Below are 14,709 nucleotides of genomic sequence, written 5' to 3' on the forward strand. Positions count from 1 at the left end.
CGTACGATTAGTCCAAGAGCTTCAGCCTCCAGATTTAAACAAGCGATTGCAATATTGCCGTTGGTTTAGGTTTCTCGTAAACGATAACGGAATCGAATTTTTAAACACAGTGTTCTTTAGTGATGAAGCTAGGATCCATCTCAATGGTTATGTGAACAGTCAAAACTGTCGAATTTGAGCGGTTGAAAATCCTAACGCTTACAAGACAAATCTTTGCATCCTGAAAAATTGGTGTGTGGTGTGCGATATCTCGTCATCGTATAGTCGGACCCATATTCTTCGAACAGACAGTAAATGGTAAAGTATAGGAATATTGTGCTCCAATTTTTGTCCCTCCTGGAACCTCAAGAACGGTATTGCTGGTTTCAGCAAGACGGCGCACACGTCTCGAGAAACCATGGATTTTCTGCAAGAGTTCTTTGATGATCAAATAATAAGCAAGGGCTTATGGCATCCAAGGTCCCCAGACCTCTCATCTCCTGACTACTTTTTGTGGGGCTATATTAAGTCCGAGGCCTTCAAAAACAATGCTCACACTATTGATGAACTTAAAGTCAATATTACAGACTTAATCACGAATATTTCCAATGCAACTCTTAAAAAGATTTCTGCTAATATCCTGAAAAGAGTCCGTGCGTGTATAACCGCAAGAGGTGGGCATTTTGAGCATATTCTTTAACAATTATGTAAGTAATAACTTTTTATTAAATCTCTTTTGTAAGTAACAAATACATTTTTTTTTATTCCACCTAAATTTCTCTTTCTTAAATTACATTTAAAATTGGGTAACAGGACTAAAAAGTAACTCTGTATTAAAAAATCTGCATTGGTGGTTGCTTTTGCAGAATCGCAGCTATCATAAAAATCAGTTTTGAAATAAATATGATTCCAGGCTAATCATTATTTTCTGCCAGTCTATAGTCTTTTTGATGACAGTGAATTTTAATACAATAATTTTTTTTAAATTTGTATTTTTTTTAAAAATCAAAACGTGATTCTGTTTCTTGATAGCTGATATAATTATAATAATTTATAGAATAATTTACTGACTGAAAGTTTTTAAATAATATTTTTGTAGATACCTTAACAAAATTCAAGTTTGAAACAATTGTAACCTCTAAGTAATCAAATACTTTCATCGACTAAATGTGATAGAAATTTCTAAATAAATAGCAATAATATTCTGTATGATGTAAAGTTAATTAAGGTTGAAAATGTTGCTAGTGTACTTCCGTATCCATTTTTGAACGCGCAAACGCTCTGAGAAATTGTATGTAAACGTATATTTAATAATATCACTTAGATTATGTATGCTGCCAAATATTGAGCACAGGTATAAAAAAATATGCTACCACAGCAGGTGTTGTAAATAAATTTTTTTATTAAGATATATTTCAATCCCAGAAAAAAGCCGAAAATATCGTAAGCAGAGTTAAATTTTATAACTGTTGCAAAATACTTATTAGGTTATTATCGATTCTGCTTACTTTATATTTGTGAACTTTAACGTATTCGTTATTTATTTATTTTTTTAAATCAGAGAAGAGTAAATATTAATTAAACTCCTGTTACAGAGTAGTTCAAACAGAATTAATATTTATTTTTAATCACAGTTAAGTTCCGTAGTTCTTCACTATGTGGTAAATTGTGATTAAAATACAATTTAAAAGATTTTCTTATAGTTTTATCTGTAGAGTATTTTAAACATATAAATAAAAAAGTTTACAAAAAAAAATCAGTTTGTAAAAAATTTACAAATTGATTAAAATATGGGTTTTAAGTGTATTCTCAGTACAATATTTTACAATTTTTTCCTTTAAAGATTCACAATACAAAGTTCCCAAAAGTAGAGCTGATAAATTAAATTGTACCGATATATCTCTTTTGTTTCTTCGCTACACTATTTTTTTTTTAACATATGTAGTTTTATTGTTTTAGGTCTGTTTCCCCGCCAAGATTGCGAGGAACTGCTACTTCAATGACAACGATCCCTGGAGCAACACCTGCTCGTAGCGACTGCTATGTGCCTACAGCAGCCTCCAGTGACATTCTTCCCATCGTTGTAAAAGAGAAAAGCCAGCCATCGGCCTGCTCCTCTAGCCAAGATAACGGGGAGGCCGTATTCCTTAAGCGTGGTGATTCAACAAGTGCGGATGTTGATGACGTCGATAACTTTTTACTTCCTGAAGACATTCATTTTCCAGAAATGCGAGACAATGAATGTCAAACAAGGGAGAGTTTGTTCCATAATCCCAGCTACACACCGAATTCATCAAGTAAGTACATTTTTCCTAAATTGTTAACAATGTTAAATATTTGATATTTATCAATAATCTTAACCGTACGCAACACGATTATTCAAAATTTTGAATTGTTGAGAGTCTGTATCAAAATTTGTTTCACAAGATCTAAATTTACTATCTTTCTATTGTTTTATTTTTACGTAATAGTTAAATCCATGTAATATTTAAAGGAAATTGCGCCCTAACCTTATCAATGCTGGCTCATTCACAGCATCTCAATCTCTTATATACTATTATAATTTTGTTAAAAACAGAGAATTATTGTCTTTTTAAGAGATTCTTCTCATTTGTATCAATGTCTGTTAATGTACTATTTTTTTTTTTTTTTTTTTTAATTACAATAACTTTTCGTTGGGCTAATAAGATATTTTTAAATAAGGTTCCAATCACATCCCCGTCCAAAAAGTTTACTAATACCTTTATTTCTACCTAATAAACTTGTCCTTAAAGTTACATCAAGATAATTGAAAATCTCAGAAAAGGTACATCGAGTAAAAAATAAACATAATCGTTGGAAAGTGACTAACAGATTTATAACGCAAATTATATTATTTGCTAATACTTAGAACGGTCTTATATAAATTGGCTTCGCGATTTTACTCTTCATGTGTGTCCTCCATTCTTTTCACTAATTCTCTCTTTCATCTTTATTTTTTTTAAGTTCTCCAACATAATTTCCATTCCTCACAATCCCCCGTTTGTCACTGCTTTTTTTAATTCCACTTGCCTGATTCTTGCCGTATTTGTATTTCATTCGTTTCAATAAGTCATATTTCGCTCTCTTTTCACCATTAAATTTGATTAAAACTTCGAGAACCCCAACCCCTTGATGTTTCCGGAACTATAAACATTTTCTTTGAAAAAAGGTGATTAAGTACAATCGATTCGGCTTTAGTTAGGGTTTTGTGGCTGAAACTCATGCAACAACTTTATTTAACAAAGTCATCCGACTTTAATAAAATTTGTACAGTTTTAAAGAAAAAAGTTCAGCAATATTTTTATTTAAATACTAGAGATCAACTTTATTTTTTGATTCTTTCATACAGTGGAAAATTTTTCATACATTTTAAATATTTTTAAAGCAGAAATTAAAATCTTCCCTTTAAAATGTGGACAGGAGTCTAAAAAAAAAGTATAACTGAAGATAAAATTTAAGAAATAATTTAATTTTCATTTTATTTAAAACCATCCGATTAACTGTCCATTACACTGAAACAGCTTTCTGAAAACTTTCACTGGAACTTTCTGTTCAGACGAAGGTAATATGGTCATGTCTCCGCCTGTAGATAGAGTTTTTCAATTTTAAAATAATTAACTGGTTCTAAAGTGCCTAGAATTAAAGCAACGTTTTTTAAAAAAATATGGGACCCAAATATTTCTTTCGTAAAAATACAAGCTTAATCATTCTGTTATCATAGTACAGCAAGTAATTCGTTTACTTTTTTCGTTAGCTGTTATCTTAAGGGCAGTCTGCATTAAATGAAAATTTATTATTAACTAATAATTTATAAACAGCATTATGAAAACTGATTCAAAGGTGCTTTCCTTCACATATACTCGAGTTCGTTTGTCTAGTACGAACTGATTCGTACAATGCAAATATTTCTAGAAGAGACAAGATTTAGGAAATAACTATTAATTTTTGTTATCATCTATTTATGCGTATGTGTAAAATTAAGTTAACATTTCGTTAAATGATACTTACACATATTCTAAAAATAAATGTTAGGAAACTAATCATACCAGTAATAAATTATCAGAATCATTATTAAAAATCTAGCCGGTCAGTGTCCCTTCTAACTATTCCCTTTTTTTGTAGTGTTCGTCCTTGCACCCCGCTGTGTTGGTTATCCTCATGATTATGAGAATAATACTGATAAATAACAATTAAAGCCTGGAAAGCTCTCTTTCCTCCAACGTTTCCTTCGTTCTTTAAAGCTCTGATGCGCTCCTGCTGTACCAATACTCTTTCTTTTTTTCGGTGTATTTCGATAGGTTTAAATGGAACGAAATCAAAACTTCCAATGCAAAATTTCCAAAATTATTAATTTCCCAACGCCCTTTTTCCAATACAATTATTTCCCAATGTTATTATTTTCCCCTTCTAATTTTTTTCCTACTATTCGAAAATATTTTTTTCAGTAATCATCAATTCCATAGTAAAAGTTCACTAAATGTGCTAATTTAAGCTAATTACAATAATAATAGTAATAAACATTATGAATATAATATTAATATTAAATAATTTACAGATTAGGTTGTATGATTAGTATATAGATCTGAACTCGGACATATTTTTCCTTTTACCATCGTAACAGAAATGTAACGAAGTAAAAATATTAATTTTTTCTTTAATATATCTTAATCCCCATTAGTAATATCGTCATAATTCTAATTGGAAATAATGACCAAACCTCTAACGTATAAATTTGCAAAATTTTACTATAATCTGTACTGTAGTTTTTGCGTGATGCGCGCACAGGGACGACTCTAGTTACCATTTTATTATAGGTATAGACAAAGAGCACTTCATTAAAAAATCAGTCATAGTTATCGGTGTTAGATAACAACCGAATTTTATCATGACAAACTTAACTTACACTTCTTAAAATGTAATTTTCTAAAAGTTAATTCTTAATTAACCAAAATGATGGAAAACCTATTCAAACAGCTCTGTCGAGTTCTTAGAAAATGTTTATGATACAATTTCCAACACACTATGTGTATTATATTCACTCCTGGGCACAAAAAAATTTCTAAATCTATTCAGAAATTTAAAAATAATATTTTCAATTGTCTTAATGAAGATCGTAAATTTTAAGATTTAATTTTAGAATTCTTTATAGTTGTGAAAAACGATAAATAATTCAATGTCATATTTGAGTATGAAGATACCAGTTTTAAAATACAAGTCGCTGCTGAAATCACTTGAAATCTCTCGATGGTAAAAATTTGTACTAGTAAGTATTAGCAACATATCTTTGTGAAATCAATTACAGAAATAATAGAGTTAAGAATTAGAAAAAATAAAAAACGTGTCTTTGTGATTTTATTTTTTTTTTTTTACTAGCTCTTAAATAACCTAGATCATTTAAAAGTTGTGTAAGTAAAATTATTTTTGAACAGTGCTTTGTTGTAACTGAATCTTGATCATATTGTTTTCTTTAGCCAGACTTACTGTATCATAAACCACTCTGTGTTCATAATTCGGTTACATTATTTTAGTATATTGTAAATGAAGATTCTTACATATAACCATCTATTATATTACCTTAATTAATATCGATATACAATTAAATGGATTCATACTTTATAGCTTATTTAAAGCAGTGAAAATTAACTTGACAAAAAGAAATCTGAGATAAAATTTATTTTCACTACATTTACTCCATAAAACTTGAGCTACTGTATTTTTTTGCTCGGTTATATATCCCTTTCTTTTATAAGCCCCCTCTTTCTAAGCTTATCCGATAAATAATCGGTTGTCCGTTTCTCACTAAGTTTTTTTTTCAATCTTATTTAATCTGGTGTAAGTACTGTTAGACTCTTTATCAAAAATTCAATAGAGAAATAAATATTTATTCCTCGATCTATCTAGATTGTGACCTATGTTGTATATATTATAAAGAACATGAACATGAACATGTTGTATATATTTCACATGAACATCAAGAGCTTAAGGCTTAAAAATTCTATCTTTAATCGCTCGTAATAAAACTTACGGTGTTAAGTTTTCTCAAAAAAGATTTTATTGTAGTAGGAAATAGAAGATTAATACAACTAAAAATGGTAGGTACATTTGCAAATTTCCCTTTTTGATAATTCTTTAAAATTACTAAAATTGGCTGTCTATACAGTATCCGAATAAAAAAATGTCAAACATTAAAACACAGGCTATATTATATTTACAAATTCAGCTGTACCCGGCGCAGATCTAGATGTCGTTCTAGAAAATTTGGATGGGTCCATGATACTCATGGGCGACCTCAACGCTAAGCAGGAGTCTTGGAATAGAAATCTGACAAGTGCAAATGGCAGGTTGCTATACGAAAGGGCACGAGCACGCCGGTTAGTCGTCATAGGTCCCGAGATAGCCATCTTCATTCATCAAGGGGGCAGATCGAGACCTGATGTATTCGACATCGCAATCATGAAGGCAATAACAACCCCGTTCATGATTGAAACGATAGAAGAACTCATCTCGGGCCACTCTCCTGTGTTATAAAAGTTGTGCTTAAATGGTGAGGCTGAGACCCCCCTGACTATACCCCGAAAGTCAGTGAATTGAAAAATGTTCTATAAAACTCTCCAACGGGATTATAGGCCCGTGCATCCTGAACTCCTGATCACACCGGAGGAAATCGATGACACGGTCGAACGCGTTACGTTGTCAATACCGAGGCACTGACAGACAACTCTACGGAAAAGACCACGAGGCCTATCCGTAATAATCTCCTACTTCACATCTCTGACGCTATAGCAGAGAAGCGCCGACTGAGGAGGAGATACCGAATTACCCTGTCCTCCGATGATAAAAGGGCTTTTTACATTCAAACGGATAGAGTGAAAGAGCTGCTGACAAAACATAGAGAGGATTTGTGGAACGAATACCTCACCACGGTCTCAGATGACCACTACTCGATGTTCAGGATGAAAAAAAACTACGAGAAGGAAAGAAGCCCCACCACCCGATTGTGGGGCAAGAAGGTCTTATGGAATATTCGGAGGCGGACAGGACAGAGGTTTTCACCGACACCCTGAAGAACCAATTTATCCCAAAACCTCCTCCCGCCACGAACGACGACCACACAACCGTGGTTTGGTTTGCTTGACATTTCCCCCGCCGCCACCTTATTCGGTCGCCCTAAAGCATTAGACCGAATGTCTGTGTCACAAACGGCTACTGAGCCTCAAAACAGTTTAGCGACCAGTGTCCTAAGTAGCTTCTAGAGCTAACCTTAAAGCGTGAGCGGAATAAGCGTGGTACCATACACCACTCGCTTGCGTGTCCCACCGCCCACTTGTCATATATCACTAAAATGGGTACACGCACCCCGTCAACTACTAAAACATATATGACTAACAATAATTAATTTATCTTGTCAAAGACAGCAATTCGCTGCCACGCCTAGGCCGCTGAATTCCAGCAAGTACTTGTCCACCATTAAAGCGCTTGGAGCCTTAATCTAGCTAGTAACCAGTCATATCTCTCGGTTAGCTTCCTACAACAGCGCGGTAGGTGTCTTTTCCCTTAATTAAACTACTGATATTGGTTGAGCAAAGCAACCGCATCTAGGAACTCCCACAAGATCCGACAATGCGGCTCCCGCCACATTGATTCGCCGCTTGTGAGTGGCAAACTTTCCCCTTGATCTCCAAGTTCCAGGGTGACCTGAGTTCTGGCCCCCCAAGATCTGGGCAGTCGAACATCATGTGTTCGTTCGATTGGGCCTTCCCGCAGACGCACAGCTCATCAGCTGTCAGGTGGAACCGAAACAAATACTGGTTTAAATTTACATAGGTGGAGAGCACTTTGGCTCCCATTGCCCTTACAAACGAAGGAGAGGCATACCACCTCCCCCCCAGATCCTGTATAAAGCTATACAAGAACCTTCTCTTAGTCGTGGCGTGCCATTCTTGCTGCCATGCTTCCATCGCGAGGCTGTAAAGCCTCCTCCGTAGGCAGGAGATGGGTAACTGTTCGAAATTTAGAACCGGTGCATTGAGATCACCGTTCCGCTCCGGTACAGGCCCAGCTCGGAAGTGAATGTGGATATATTACGCACTGCTTAGAACTTTCAGAACTTAGAACTTAGAATATTTTACTTCATTGTACTTAGAACTTTCAGAATATTGCTTAATAAAACTTTATTAATTTTTTTGTTTATCCTTAGGATTATTTTGGAAGTTCATTAAAAACCCAGTATCCTATGATTATTATTATTATTTTTATTATTATTATACGATTTACTTATGGTTCAACTTTAGGAACCGATTGTAAATAAACTAATTGTGAAACAATCAAAAAAATTAACTTGGTTAGTGTGCTTGCTTGCGTTCTTTTGCAAAATAAGAGAAGAATTAGAAGTAGGTTATTGCTGTTTCTAGCTCTAAAAATCGTAAAATAAGATCATTTCTGTCAAAGAAAAAATAAATTTGTTGTATTATTTTGTAATATTTTATCTATTTCACGTGAAGGAATCTTTTCATACACGAATTTTTGAAATTCCTTTTAAAGTGCAATATCTACGACATCAGAGCAGAGTTCTTATAATTCGTTTGAAGTAAACTCTGGTTTGCTTTGCAATGTGAATATATATATATATATATATATATTGAAGTAACTGAAATATATAATCCTTTTGATAATGTAAAGTTGAGTGGATATTTTTTATTTTATCTGAAAGATGAAACAGATATTTTACAATTAATCAATCCAGAAGGTAAAATAAATTCAGATCAGTAAATGCGAATGAGTAATTATATCCCTTTTTTAAGCATAATAACATAAAGGATACTAGGTTTAATACTTTTTTAATCTTCCTTTGTGCCCTACATTATCACTGAAACAAAGAAAAGTTTTATTAAAAATATTTTAGAATTTTTTTTTTCTAAATAATGTGTTTGTCCTACAAACATATAATAAAAAATTAATGTTATAACTTTATTATTAAACTACAAAACTCAGCTATAAAAATGAACTGTGTAAATTATTATATTATAATAATTTATTGTCATTTAATTCTTTTAGATCAATATCAAATTCTGATTTATTACTGAAACTCCTGATACAGTCAGTTTCCTTCTTATCCAAGAAAATCTTAGATAGTTTTCAAATTTTGTGTTAAGTCAAATTTATATTATACATAAGAGTATATGCACAAAAGTTGAACAAACTTAAAATCTGGTTTAACATTTTAAACAAAAAACTAAAATATTTAATCAGTTCCACTGTTTTTTCTGACCATACAATTAATGTTTGTTGATAATAAAAAAGAACACATTTAACAAATAAAATTTTATGTTTTACACAATTAAAACTTTTCAGATAATTACAAATACATAAATTGACATGATATATCTCGCAATATTCAGCCTTTGAAACTCCTTATTGAAAAATTTCAAGCTCAGAGTTAAAAAATTCTTTCGTTAAATGAATTAAACGAAATAGCCAATAATTTAACATTAAGCATTATTGTAAATTAAATTATTTCCCACTAACGACCGATCTACTGAAGGTAATTATTACACAATCGCGGACCTAGAACATGATTGGTTCTAAAAGATATTTAACTTACACCGTAGCAAATTTTTGAACGTGGCCGCATATCTTTGCCATTGTAGCATATGTTTGAAAATTCTCCTTCACATGCGTCACGATTTTAAAAATGTATACATACGACAATGTTATTTTATTTTCTCTTGAATGAATTTAGCAATGATTGTAAAATGTACGATTATAATGATTCTGAATCCGACTGAATCTTGATCATATTTACATTTCGATTGCACTATCTTTTACTCGAATACCATTAAAAATACGATGAAACAATACAACTATCGTAAGCAGTACGAAGAAACGAACTCTGAATACATTACTTCAATAACCATAATATAAAGCGGGTACTGAACAAACGTCAACAATCGTTTGCCACACGAAGTGAGTAAATTAAATCGAGTGCATTAAAAAAGTACATCATTAAAAACCTAACCGTCATCTTGCAACAATTTTTCTCTTTGACTAAATGTAATGTATTTTGTTTTTCCTTTATTCACCAGAGATTAATTTGTCTGAAACTGATCTGAAGCACAATTTCAGCAAGAATTATATTTACTTTTTAATTTGAGTTTAAAAATAGATACTTCAACAAATTTTACAATCTGAAGGAATATAATCTTCAACATCATTTATTGTCACTAAAAGTAAGATGGATTTCTTCTGCTAACCTTTGTGGTACAGAATAATAACAGTCAGCACATTACATTTCTAATGTCGAACTCGAAAAATCTCTAGTTTTTTCTCCAATTATGATTCTAACAATTTGATTTCTTTTCCTAGAATTCCATATTTCATTTAACGTAAAGTATTATCATTACCTACCCAATTATATTTCTTACTCAAACTAATAATGCGTAGCATGAATCTGTTGCATTCTGGCATAACCATGATTTATAGATATTATTTTAGCAACGACATGAGCAGTAGATCTTGTTCTTCTGTAGCAGGAATGAGAAAATGAGAACATCTCTTGCTCTCAAAATACTCATACACTTGGTCATTAATCACACCTTCAAAGACTTTCTCCAACGTTGCAATCACAGATCTGGGTTTATAGGTAGCCGGATTAATGGCTTCCCCTTCTTTTAAAAAAGTATTGCTTTTGAAACCTTAAGGTGTTAGTGAGAATGCCCCTTTCAAGATACTACGCGTTTATTTAGTGATTGTGCTGGATAATCATGTAATTAGCTACTCCTTTAATTTGTAAAATCTATTATTTATCTTTTATACGCTATATCTAACTTTCGCTAAACGTTTTATTTTCTTTTGTACATTTTGAAAAAATAGATAAATATGTATTTTATTTTCATCAGTACGTAATAATACCCACATTATAGAGATCACATAAAGAATTGGTATAAATAATTACAAGTAAATAAAATAGATGTTATAAAAGTTCATATTTATTATGTAAAATATAAGCACATTAAAGTTAAGGTAAAGACGTAAAGATATTAAACGCAGAAAATAGCTAGAAAATAATTCATAATTCAGAAAGCGTAATGAAAATTATTTGAGCATATTTATACACACGTTGAACGGGATATAGAAAATTCTCGGTTTTTTGAATATTTTAATTATTATTTTTTATTATTATTACCATTATTATTTAAAAATACATCAACAGAATAATATTGTTTTTGTAAAAGAAACTCTTTTAATTGTTTGTGAAAAAAATTAGCGGAAAGATTTTTTAAATGGTTCAGTAATTCATTAAAAATGTCGAAGATATAATAAGGTCATTTCTCGTTAACCCAAATATTGTGTTAAGATAGTAGTTAAAAAGAGTAAAAGTATGTCTTTAATTCTTCAATTCCTTCCCCTTCATTACAATTGCTTTTTAGAAAATCAATCCCATTTCTATATTGTCACCTTTGTGGCAATTTCTAGATCTAATGTAAATTTGTTTAAATTTACATCGTTTTCTTTTAATCTGCATGAATTTCATTTCTTTAAGTTCAATTTATCCTTGGTCGTTAAACCAAAACTGACATGTCGTATATACTCATGATCAGTATTTTCTGTAGGGTTTTTACTATTTATGTTTGACACAGGAATCTCAAACACTTTGTAAACCGTGTGATCCAATAACTTCTGATCAACCGTCTGTATATTCTTAAATGGTTTTAAAAAGAATGCTTTCTAACTTAAAATTTTAGATCTTGTCAGAATTCTAAAATCCTAAATCTCATTTCGTTTTGTTGACTTAGCCATTCATTACTCCTTATTAGTACGTTATCACCACTTCAAAGTTTTTCGACTAGACGTCAATTTTATCCTGCATTTTCTATAGTATCATTTTACAAAAAACTTTCTCACGATAATAACACGTTATTCGATTAAAGGTTAACCGAATTCCAACTAGAAGACTGTCATATTTTCTCTTATCTTTCTCTTAGCCCATCATCTGCTTTCACTCACCCAGTACAAGCAAATTTTAAGCCTGGTATTCCTTTTATTCCGTCTGTAATAACCGTTAATTAGTCGGTAATCTTAATTATTGATTGAACCTACTGCAACTTTTCATAAATTATTCCTTACCGGCCTTTATCTTATCTATAATGTGTAACAATAAAAACAAACGTAGACAGCAGACATTAAAAAATATATGCATATAAAATTAAATTTAATAATTACTTCAAATCATAGAAATATATTTTTTCGTGTTCGCGCTGTTTCTCAAACCCCTAAGCAATTTTTTATTTAAAATATATCTATGAAACATCATTTACTTCAACTCCTTCTACAATAACGATAAAATATAAAGTTAAGCCGTACCCTAATTTAAATAAAAGGCAACAGGATCGAGCATTACAAGCTCCCTAAACCGATGCCTATTAAAAAGTGTACTAAATCAGTTAATGGTGAAAGTTGGCTTCCACTCAAAACTGCTCACAATCCCGAGTGACCTCCTACTCAACAAACATTCATTAAATACATGGATTAAAACCTCCAAACCAAATTAACATGCTTCATATACTTCCAGTAAATTTCTGTTTGAAAATATAGAATTAAAAATATTTATCTGAATAAACGTTATTTATTACATATATAAAACAATGTGTTGTAAGAATGTGTGTGTGTATATATATATATATATATATATATATATATATATATATATATATGTGTGTGTGTGTATGTGTGTGTGTGTGTGTGTTTATGAAAGTGTGTGTTTGTTTTTGTGTTTTATAAAAGTTGCCACAAGTGTAATGCTAATTATTTTTAATTTTTTTTTTATTCTTAGGTAGTGCAACACCTCCACCTCCGCCGCCACCGGCATCCAGACATCCAACTAGAAGTCCTTTAGCTGCTACTGAACAACAAACAAGTAGTTTTAGACCGTCTGCTGATTCTCGTTCCACTCCAGGTGGATCATTTACCACTTTCGGTTATGGAAGAAATAAACCCCATGTACCTGAACAGCGATTTAGAGCAGAAGCAGTTATACAGATGGATAAATACGCTCCTGGAGATCCACGTCCTTATAGCGTCGACTCTACGAAATCAGCACCTGATGTCATCGTTACACACTGACACAAACCTGGCTCCGAATGGGAGCCGTATCGTAGAAGATTACCCAGATTAACGGGTACCGGTAACCAGTGTTCTGTACACCCGACGCCTTCCTCTACATCTTGAGATCCTCGCTTTCCCTCTTTGTAAAGAATTCCGTTGTGATGAACTGTGGTTGAGTTATATGAAGGTTTTGTATCGTTCAAAATATTTTATATAAATCTTGTTCGTCAACTGAGAGTTGAGTGTGTCAGGTTATATTAATGTTTTCGTCGTTCATATAAACTGCTCAATTACTTGATACTAGTCGAATGAAGAAATCGTAAGTGTACATTCAGACTGATTGATAATTCAACTGAATTCCAATAATTTAAGATACAGTGAATAGAATTAATCCTTCTTTTCCGTAACTGTAAAGAAACACGTGCTTCTCTTAGAACTAAGAATAAGTAACTCCAAACTGGACACTGATTTAAAAGATCTTTAACATCTTAATCAATCATTTTTTTCAAAGTGATGTATAACCTTGTACAAATTTAAATAAATATTCAGTCTACTAAAATATAAAATACTTAGTTTTTTTTCTTTTTGTATGTAGAATTTAAGCTGCAATAAAACAGGTCTTACCAAATAATTATTATCTTACAGCTGTATTACACCTAAACATTAAAAGTTTTTAAAAAACTGTAAATATATCACCGAAGTAAAATATAATTATGATAAAATAAGTAACTACGAACTTGCAAATAAGAGGTTTTGAACGGCGGATGAATGAAATTAATCCGAAGATTATCAATCCACTGGTGTGAAACTAAAAGCTAATAAATGACTTACATGTAAACGTATGGCCTCCACTATTCTAATTATGAACCCCAAGCTGAGTTACCAAATAACCTACTCTATGTAAGGAATAACCACTTCTCTGCGAGCCCAGCGGCTAAGTCAGCTTGCAAAATAGATTTTTATTCACGCCAATAAAGGCAAACAACCGATTATGGTACTAAGAATTCCAATCGGTTTTCACAAACGAATCAAGGGCAAACACGTGCTCTCGAATTTAGAATCCATTGACGTGAGTTTCCGTTTAACCAGTTATAAAGACGCTTCAAATCCTAATAAAGGCAGTTAATTTTATGCGGATTTGAATACTAGATCGTGGATACCGGTGTTCTTAGGTGGTTGGGTTTCAATTAACCACACATCACAGGAACAGTCGACCTGAGACTGTACAGGACTACATTTACATTCATACATTATCCTCATTCATCCTTTGAAGTAATACTTTGCGGTGATTCCGGAGCCTAAACAGAAAAAAATGGTAGAAAGACGCTGTCCTCAGTACACCCTTACAAGCACCCCAGTACAAAAGAACATAGTATACAGATGTGACAGATAGTGTATAGTGACAGATATGTATCTTGATAGAATTAAGATCATATGCTCTAACTCACTAATTCGTCTTGTCACGGATTAATTAGAATACTGTAATTTATTTATTTTTTTATCCGATTTTTCTTTTTCTTTAACGTAATTATATATTTACATTGAATTAACAATTTTTTTACTGCTCAATTTTAATCTTGCAGAATAAAAATTAGATAAAAATGTTTT

At 31.9% G+C, this 14,709-nt stretch overlaps 1 protein-coding gene across 2 annotated transcripts in view; it reads left to right on the forward strand.

Moving 5' to 3' along the window:
- Window positions 1-13,667, forward strand: part of Neto (Neuropilin and tolloid-like) — a 763,546-nt gene extending 749,879 nt beyond the window's left edge. For both annotated transcript variants that reach the window (XM_075375170.1, XM_075375179.1), the window contains 2 exons: window positions 1,939-2,276; window positions 12,830-13,667. In XM_075375170.1, coding sequence (XP_075231285.1) covers window positions 1,939-2,276; window positions 12,830-13,119 — 628 coding nt within the window. In that variant the 3' untranslated portion in view covers window positions 13,120-13,667. The remainder of the gene's footprint in view (window positions 1-1,938; window positions 2,277-12,829) is intronic.
- The last annotated feature ends 1,042 nt before the right edge of the window (window positions 13,668-14,709 follow it).

This window comes from Lycorma delicatula, chromosome 1 (assembly GCF_047948215.1).
Source record: "Lycorma delicatula isolate Av1 chromosome 1, ASM4794821v1, whole genome shotgun sequence".
In the NCBI taxonomy this organism is placed as follows: Eukaryota; Metazoa; Arthropoda; class Insecta; order Hemiptera; family Fulgoridae; genus Lycorma; species Lycorma delicatula.